A 9,513-nucleotide genomic window follows, 5' to 3' on the forward strand; every position below is an offset into this window, starting at 1 on the left:
GGACCCTAGACGGCATCGCCACTTGGGTTCATTGCTTCCACGCCAGGCCAGCTGACCCCTTTGCCCTGGACGACGGCTACCGTGGTGGAACATGGGAGGTCCCCAAGCACCCGACTCAGCCGCTTTGCCTTCGCCTCAAGAAAAGAAAGTTAAACTGAACATTGTTATAATTTTCTTTTTGCCTTCTTTCCTTACTACCCTGGCTAGTGTTGATGTTATTTGGCAGCTCACTCCAAAGTGAGGTGACCCCCTTATTTTAGGTAGTTTTGGGCTTGCTCAGGAATACGGGTATAGCCACCCGACCCTTAAGAGCACAGCTGAGAAGTTTATGTATTTTGTTGCTTACATTTGGATACTAAACACTATACAGCAAATGGTAAGTCTGTATAGCTGAAAGTTAATTTTCAGTTTGCAGTAATCCTGCAGTCCCTTGGTAAAGTAGATTAAGGTTATAGGTTCCTGGCTAGGTAAGGTCAATGCCCCTGAGTCAGCCTGAAGAAGTTACAGAAGATGGATGATCTTCACCCATCAGCCCCCCCCTTTAAAACCGAGGGACCAGAGTTATTTTCGGATACTACTTTGGGCCCTACTGGCCCATGCCTTACCTCTATATCATCCCCTAGACATGCAAGCCATTGAAATGGACAGAATGGAGCCATGATTGGCTCCCAAGGTACCAAAAAAGAAAAAGGGGGAAATGAAGTGCCAGACTTTGAAGTCAGGTCCCACTTTACCACGTGAACCCCACTTTACCACGTGAACCTGAGATAAGCAGGCCCTGTGAGCAGACCCAGGACAAGCCCATTAGGGCCCAGTCGGTCTAGAACTCTAACCGCTGGGAATGCTTAACTCTGACCACCCCTAGAATGCCTCGAACCCTGAGCCAATCAGATTTGTACCTGTGTCCTAATCTTGCTTGAACACCTGATTGTTGTAACTTTGTTCTTTGCCTTTATAAGCCCTGTGTAATCGCAGTTCGGGGCTCCCTCCTAACCTCCGCTGTGTCGGTGGGTAGGACGAGGCCCGGGCTGCGGCTCGCTTGAATAAAGCCTTGCCTTGCTTTTGCATTTCGGAACGTCTGAGTCTCGGTGGCCTTCTTGGTGGTCGTCTCGTGACCTGGCACAACACTGGTACAGAGCTTCTGCTTCCAGCTAAAATAATATAGCTTGAAACAATCCTTATACTAAGAACAACTAGAAATTTATTTTCACATTAAAAAATTTTTTTAACTTCAAAATCATTGAACAAATGAGACCACCAGAGTGGAAGTGACATGATTCTAGAGGAGAAAAAAAATTAAGACGTAGTGAATCCATAACCTGCAGCTTTCTTTTTTGGTGGGTCCTGGGGCTTGAACTCAGGGCCTGGGTGCTGTCCCAGAGCTCTTTTTGCTCAAGGCTAGCACTCTGCCACTTTGAGCCACAGCACCACTTCTGGTTTTCTGGTGGTTTGAGACAAGAGTCTCACAGACTTTTCTGTCCAGATGGGCTTTGAACCAAGATCCTCAGATCTCAGCCGCCTGAGTAGCTAGCTAGGATTACAGGCATGAGCTTATCTGCTGCGTTTTGACGAGTTTAAATGCTGGGATAAGAAGCTTAAAAATGAAGCCACCGGAGCACAAGGACTATTACTAAACATCAAAGAAATCATTAGAATTTTTGACACTTTCATAGAGCTAAAAGGACAAAAATTAAGAGATGCAAGAAGCCAAGAGGAATGGCAGGTCTGAATTAAAATCGTAGTCCATTCTCTGCTCAAATCATTTACTGTATCCTGAAAGCTGCTTGAGCTAGGTGGCTAAGAAGCTAAACAGACAGTCACCTAAAGCAGAATAGCTACTTCTGAAATCTCAAGGCACTTTGAACCTAGTAGAACAGAATAAGCGGAAGTGTGCCAGAAGTAGGCAGCACCATGCAATCTACCATCCAGTCTCTCTTCAGCACTGACCAACCAGAGAAAAGGCTTATCAGCTTCCTTCTACCATCCAAGAAGAGGAAAGGGAAACTCTCTCTAAAGATACTAGCAGGGCTGGGAAGGTGGCCTAGCAGTAGAGCGCTTGCCTAGCATGCATGAAGCCTGGGTTCAATTCCCCAGCACCACATATACAGATAAAAGCTAGAAGTGGTGCTGTGGCTCAAGTGGCAGAGTGCTAGCCTTGAGCAAAAGAAGCCAGGGACAGAGCTCAGGCCCTGAGTCCAAGCCCCAGGACTGGAAAGAAAAAAAAAAAAAAGAAAAAGATGCTAGCACCCAGGCTCTGAGTTCAAGCCCCATGACAAAAAAAAAAAAAAAAAAAAAAAAAGAAAACAACAAAAACCCACAGGAATTCTCCAACTACATCTATATACTTTTAAATATGCATATACTTCTAAATGACCCATAACACAGGTCAGGGGTGCCGCTCAATGGTAGAGCACTTGCCCAGCAAGAATGAGGGCCTGGGTTTGCTCCTCAACACTATCCAAAATAGAGGAGGGGCGAAGGGGGGGGGAGTAAGAAAAAGGTGCAAAAGGAAATGTCAACTGAAATGACAAAGTGACCATATCACATGACAGAAGCCAAGGGCTTAAACTTTCACTCTGGGCCAGATGGAGCCACTCCTCCTGAACTAGCCCTTTCAGGGAGTTGTGTGTTGTTTTGCAATGTGGGCTTTCTATACATAATGAATGAGGCAATGGCCCAGGACGGCCTCAAACTTGAAATCCTCCTGCTTCACCCTCCCAAGTGCTAGTGTAGGCATCCATGCCTCATCTCATCTTAGGAGAGCTAGAGTTAGTTCAGTTTTGAGTTCTGGTGGACTCACGACTAGCTAAAAGGAGACAAAATGAGGAGAGTAGGGGTTTGGGTTAGTTTTGCTTGTTTGCTTTATGAGATGGGGTCTTGCTCTATAGGCTGGTCTGTAACTCAAGATCCACAGCCTCCCAAATGCCAGGATTAAGGGCATGTACCACCAAGCTCAACCCCAAGAAAAGTACTTTTTGAAAGCAATGTCCAATTCCCAGTGTCAGACTGCAAGCCTTGAAAATGCAGATGCTCTCAGCTACCTAGCACTCTGCCGAGGGGACCATTCCCCAGTAGAGCACAAAGAGCCCTTGAGCTCAACCAAAGAACCATTCGAGTGAAGAGGCCAAGGTCAGGCTTCAGAACAGATACACTCTGAAGTAGTTTTGAAGAGTATACTGAACAGAAGGGTCCTCTTGATATCAGTTACAGGGTTGAGAGCAGAAATAACTAGATGTTTAACAGTGCTCGGGGAAGAGCAGAGCCATGGGAAATGGGGAGGGTTCCAACCTGCCCGAGGAGAAAGATCTCATTAACACCTTATTAACACTTCCACCACACAGCTGAGACAACAGAAAGATGGTCCCAGAGGAGTAAGTCTTCTACTCTCCCTAATAAAGCCTTAAATCATAGCCTCCCATCATCCTCTACAGATTGAGCTTGATAAACACCTCATGCTTTTTCGTAAATAATTTTAAAAAGGTATAAAACCGAAGCTCGTAAGTTTAAGATGATCAGTCAATAACTGTTCTGCTAAAATCAAGGAACACCCTTCAGAGAAGAATATAGTTTCTACACAACACAGTGTATTAAGCACTCTTGTCTAAAAAAAAAAAAAAAAGGACCAGGTTATGGCTCAAGTGGTAAAAATGTAAGCAAGGGTCTGAATTCGATCCCAAATACTGAAGGGCTGGGACGGTGGCTCAGTGGTACAGTGCTTGCCTAGCATGCATGAAGCCCTGGGTTCGATTCCTCAGCACCATGTAATCAGAAAAAAGTTGGAAGTGACGCTGTGGCTTAAGTGGTAGAGTGCCAGCTTCGAGCAAAAGGAACTCAGGGACAGCACCCAGGCCCTGAGTTCAAGCCCCAGGACTGGCCAAAAACAAAACAAAACAAAACACCTCCAACTACTGAAGAGAGAAGGAAGAAAGAAGAAGGGAGGAAGGAAGAAGGAAGGAATAGAGTAGGAAGAACAAGAAGAAAAGGGAGAAGGAGAAGCCATTTAAAGGTTGGGAATGTAGCTCAGCTCAGTGGTAGAGAACTTGCGAACATTCAAGAGGCTTTGGGTTCAATCCCCAGAACTGAGGAGAGGGGGAAAAAAAGTTTGGTAGAATGCCAAAGCAAACCTAGAAGCAAAAGGAAAAAAAATTATAAAGCAGAAATTTCAAAGGAAACAAAGACAGCAGTGGGGATTACCAAACCAAAAGATAGCTCTTTAGAAGGGATAATAATATCGTTTAGATGTTTGTATAACCTATGAAAACCAATATAAAAGTAAGCTATTATTATCCAATGGGGATGAAACTTCAAATAAAAATGGCTAAAGTAACTGTTTCTCTTTTGAAAAGGTTTCTCAAATCTTTGGGGAAAGATCTGAGCCAGATAATTGTTGGGGTGGGTGGGGGGGGGTTGTCTTACCCAACCCAGGATATTTAGCAGCTTCCCTGGTCTCCCTCCACCCACAAGACACCAATGGCATCCCAACCCCCATCCCCACAAGTCAAGACACCCAAAAATGTCTTTGTAAAATGTCATTGTCAACTGTCCTCTCACAGAAGAAATCGGCCCAGGATGAGAAACACTACTCTCAGGAAAAAAAAAAAAAATCAAAAGGGCCACATCAAAGGATACCAGCTAAAACTACGTTATCCACAGCCATTCCTAATTTTAGAATAGCTAAAATGGCTGCCTTGGTCAAGAAAAGGAGACTGTACCTAGTGGAACGTTTCTTTTAACTGGGAACTGGGAACCTCATCCGTGCTGGAAATAAATAATTTCAAATTAAAAAATTACTCAGTCTAAGAATTGAATAACCATACTATTTTATTTATTTATTTTTTGGTCAGTCCTGGGGCTTGAACTCAGGGCCTGAGCACTGTCCCTGGCTTCTTTTCACTCAAGGCTAGCACTCTACCCCTTGAGACACAGCGCCACGTCTGGCTTTTTCTGTTTATGTGGTGCTGAGGAATCGAACCCGGGGCTTTCACGCGTGCTAGGCAAGCACTCCACCACTAGGCCACATTCCCAGCCCTAATAACTATACTTTCCTTTTTTTTTTTCCTTGAACAAAAATCAGACCTTTGCATGTATACCTTGAATTCCCAGTACTTGGAAGGCCGAGGAAGGAAGATTTGTGATTTTTGAGGCTAGTCTGGGCTATGGAGTGAGTTCCAGGCCAGCCTGGGCTACATGACCAGATCCTGTCTCACAATAGAAACAGAAGGCTGCACGCAGGCTGCGCAGGGAGGTGCTGTTGGTTCAATGGCAGTGTACCTAGGAAGCATAAGACCATGGGTAGACCATGGCCTACCCGAAGGGCCGTCCTCCAGGCCGTAGTCTCCGTACTGACTCCTCCATGATCGGGGGAAAGCCAACACCACTTTTAAACCACTAGACTGAGCCTGTACATCGGTCAGGGAGGAGGAGCTACCCGCAAAAGAACCTCCCGGCGCTGGAACAAGGTTTTATGTCAACGGTCATCCGTGCCTTAGAAACGAGCACCGGGCTCTTGAAATTCCGTGAGAAGAAAAGGTCAGGCCATCTCTGGAGCTCACCATCCAGCAGGTCGTCCTCGTCATCCCTGTCAGGCTCCTCCTCGGCCACCTCCTCCTCCTCCTCCTCCTCTTCCGCATCCTCCAGCTCCACGTCCGGCTCCAGGTCTGGATCGCTCCCTGAGGCAGATTCGTCTGACATGGCGCCCGCGAGTCCTCCGTGGGCATTACCGACTCATGGTCCACTGCGGGGCTCCCGGGTGGGGGACAGGGGGCATCGGAATCGCCAAGGTGTCACTGCGGAACCCGCACCTTTCCAAGGAAAAGAAAGTGACCATCAATTTCCTAGGGATTTTAAACACAAAAAGCAAGCTAACTGAAGCCAAATAGCAACTTCTACAAATAGGCACCCTTGAGACATTCACCTAAGAATTCTCAAATACTGGGGCTGGGGATATGGCCTAGTGGCAAGAGCGCTCGTATACATGAGGCCCTGGGTTCAATTCCCCAGCACCACATATACAGAAAAAGGCCAGAAGTGGCGCTGTGGCTCAAGTGGCAGAGTGCTAGCCTTGAGCAAAAAGAAGCCAGGGACAGTGCTCAGGCCCTGAGTCCAAGCCCCAGGACTGGCCAAAAAAAAATTCTCAAATACTTCTTCAGTTCTTCCTGCTTCTGAACATCATCGCCCTGTGTCCCTATCTATGCACACATTTACCCATACAGGCATATGTATTTATAGTCGCAGGCACTGTTTTAGGTTGAACAGGAAGAAGAGAAACACATACAACGTGTGTGAGAGGCTTGTGTGTGTGGAGGGTGGGAGTGACTATTTTATACAGAAGTTATCAGGGAAGTTATCAATGAACAAAAGCCAAAGGAAAGGAAGAAGTCTACCTATGTTTCTTAGAGGACTGTGGTTTAGGCAGAATCGGAATGATTATCAAGGATGGAGTCCTTCAAGGGCTGGGGATATGGCCTAGTGGCAAGAGTGCCTGCCTCATATACATGAGGCCCTGGGTTCGATTCCCCAGCACCACATATACAGAAAATGGCCAGAAGTGGCGCTGTGGCTCAAGTGGCAGAGTGCTAGCCTTGAGCGGGAAGAAGCCAGGGACAGTGCTCAGGCCCTGAGTCCAAACCCCAGGACTGGCAAAAAAAAAAAAAAAAAAAAAAAAAAAAAGAAGGATGGAGTCCTTCAAGGGGAATGACTGAAAGGACGCAAGAGAATAAGAAATAGGTTCTAAGAGAAGCTAAGGGAGGGGTGAAATTGCCTAAAAAGAAATGTACTATTAACCAGGTACTGGGGGCTCACACTTGTCATCCTAGCTACTCAGGAAGCTGAGATCTGAGGATCACAGTTCAAAGCCAGCCTAGGCAGTAAAGGCCAAGAGACCCTTATTTCCAATTAACCACCAGAAAACCAGAAGTGGCGCTGTGGCTCAAGTGGTAGACCACTAGTCGAGCTGAAGATCTCAGGGACAGTGCCCAGGCCCAGAGTTCAAGCCCCATAACTGACAAAAACAAGAACAACAACAAAATAACAAAAAATTGCTATAAACACACCAACAATCAGTCATCCAATGTATAATTCTCTTAACACAAAAATTATTCCAGAACTGAGCTTTCCTATTAAAATTTAGACATAGGGGCTAGGAATGTGGCTTAGTGGTAGAGTGCTTGATTAGCATGCATGAAGCCTTGGGTTTGATTCCTCAGTACCACATGCACAGAAAAAGCCAGAAGTGGTACTGTGGCTCAAGTGGCAGAGTGCTAGCCTTGAGCAAAAGAAGCTCAGGGACAGTGCCCAGGCCCTGAGTTCAAGACCCTGGGCTTGCAAAAAAAAAAAAAAATCAGGCATAGTTTGAAACAAATCTATCTTCTGAACAAAAGCAGAAAGAATAGGGAAACCAAAGAGTTTTTGTAAACTAGTTTAGAACTTCTTGGAGTTAATAGAAATTAAGAGTCTAGGTAGGGCTGGGGATATGGCCTAGTGGCAAGAGTGCTTGCCTTGTATACATGAGGCCCTGGGTTCAATTCCCCAGCACCACATATACAGAAAATGGCCAGAAGTGGCGCTGTGGCTCACGTGGCAGAGTGCTAGCCTTGAGCAAAAAGAAGCCAGGGACAGTGCTCAGGCCCTGAGTCCAAGCCCCAGGACTGGCGGCGGGGGGGGGGGGGGGGGGGGGGGGTCTAGGTAAGCCCGGTGCTGGTGGCTCACGCATGTCATCCTAGCTATTTAGGAGGCTGAGATCTGAGGATCACAGGTCAAAGCCAGCCCAGGGCAGGAAAGTCTGAGACTCTTTATCTCCAATTAACCAGCAGAAAACTGGAAGTGGTGTTGTGGCTTCAAGTGGTTGTCTTGAGTGAAAAAGCTCAGGGATAGCACCCAGGCTCTGAGTTCAAGCCCCATGACCAACAACAACAACAAAAAGTGAAATTTATTTCCCACCATTTATGGTGAGCTAACTACAACTGAAGGCTAGAATACGGTAATTCAGTATCAGTCACTATTCTCTTTAAGAGTGAGTATTCATAATCTGCATAACCTGTTTCCTCCCAGACCACTTAAGATAAGAGTGTTTTCCTTGATCATAATCAGTGCTTGGCTCCTCTGGGGGACAGTTTTTAATTAGTTAGCAAGTACCTTCAGGTAATCTGAATGCCTGTCATTCTAGAGGAGAAATTGTGTGATAGTAGAATGACAATCACTTAGAGGTAAACAGTAAAAACCACTCAGATACTCTAAGTTAACAAACTGCTTCAAAACAAATTCAGCCTCAAACTCCTGATAGAAGTGTCAATGAAACATCCAACTATCCCATACACCATCGATGTGAGAGATGTTGCTCTAGCCCCTTACTCAAAATGTTTTGAAGGCAGATGATACCTGAAAACAGGATGCAAGGTGGAAGGAAAGGAAGGCTGGCAAACAGGAATACATGACATTGAAGTTCTAATGCTTTACAGTTCAGCAGGGTAATTACTGTTCAGAGCAATTTGGTACAGAATATTGAAAGAAAAAGATTTCAGAAGCTCAGGATACAAAAGTGGTACATATTTATAGGTAACTTACCCTGATTTGATCACTGCACTTTTTACACATGATAATGATCACATCATACCCCATAAATAGGTGCAATGATTATGTGTTCATGAAAAGAGTATAGCAACGAAGTTCTTCAATTCATCAAGTCTGATTTTTCTCTTACCCTGCCTGCCATAGGTCACTAAATTTCTTCACAAAGATGTCACAACAAACTTTCTTTTCAGCTCTTTAGAACTACATCCTTTGCTTAACTCTCAGTAGCCATAGGGAGAAAAGAGGGAAATATTCATCTCCCCGCTATTTGCTCCTTATTTGGCTCCAATTTGCAACGAGGAATCTCTGCTTCTAACACACAGAGAAACTAGAAAGTGATTACAGGTTGTGCTCTACCTTACCAAGGAACTGGGGTCCCACAAGGCAAATTCTGGGAATCAAATTCTATTTTAATGAAACTGGAGAACTAGCTATTGAAAAGAACTCTAAAGACCATCAGCATGAAAAGCAAATTTTCAACCCCTAAGCAAGTTAGTAAGTCCTACTTTAATATATTGGCTTTGCTAAAAAGGAGGCTATAATTACAAAGAAACCCACAGCTAATCCCAGCTCAGCCTCTCAGCAATCTTGAGAGTAAAGGAAAAGGTCGTTCTGCCCTGCTAAATTTAAAGACAATGATACCTGCTTCCAGAGCACTGCCTGGCCAAGAATCAGTGGGGTCAGTCATGCAGATGGGGCCTTTAGGGACAATGGGGGTGGGCACATAGAGGAAACACACACACACACACACACACACACACACACACACACACACACACACACAACGCAGACCATTCTGGAGAGTTCCACTGAAACGGTGAGGCTGCAGGAACACCCAAACTATCTCATCACTATGGGACAGAGCATGCAATATTGAAGATGGTAGCTTCAAAGCCAGTCTGGGCTACAGCAACACCCTGTCTCAAAAAGAAAAAAACAACAACA

The 9,513-nt window shown here is 45.4% G+C and overlaps 1 protein-coding gene across 2 annotated transcripts in view; it reads right to left on the reverse strand.

Moving 5' to 3' along the window:
• Nucleotides 1–9,513, reverse strand: part of Rad54l2 (RAD54 like 2) — a 46,394-nt gene that overhangs the window by 26,763 nt on the left and 10,118 nt on the right. Inside the window, exons 1-2 of one of the 2 annotated variants that reach the window (XM_048334502.1) lie at nucleotides 6,142–6,430; nucleotides 5,553–5,931 (exon numbers count right to left, since the gene is read on the reverse strand). In XM_048334502.1, the coding sequence (XP_048190459.1) occupies nucleotides 5,553–5,691 (139 nt within the window). In that variant the 5' untranslated portion in view covers nucleotides 5,692–5,931; nucleotides 6,142–6,430. Of the gene's footprint in view, nucleotides 1–5,552; nucleotides 5,932–6,141; nucleotides 6,431–9,513 lie in introns of those variants that run through there. The other variant, XM_048334501.1, reaches the window with a different exon arrangement.

The sequence above is a fragment of the Perognathus longimembris genome, chromosome 26 (assembly GCF_023159225.1).
Source record: "Perognathus longimembris pacificus isolate PPM17 chromosome 26, ASM2315922v1, whole genome shotgun sequence".
NCBI lineage: Eukaryota > Metazoa > Chordata > Mammalia > Rodentia > Heteromyidae > Perognathus > Perognathus longimembris.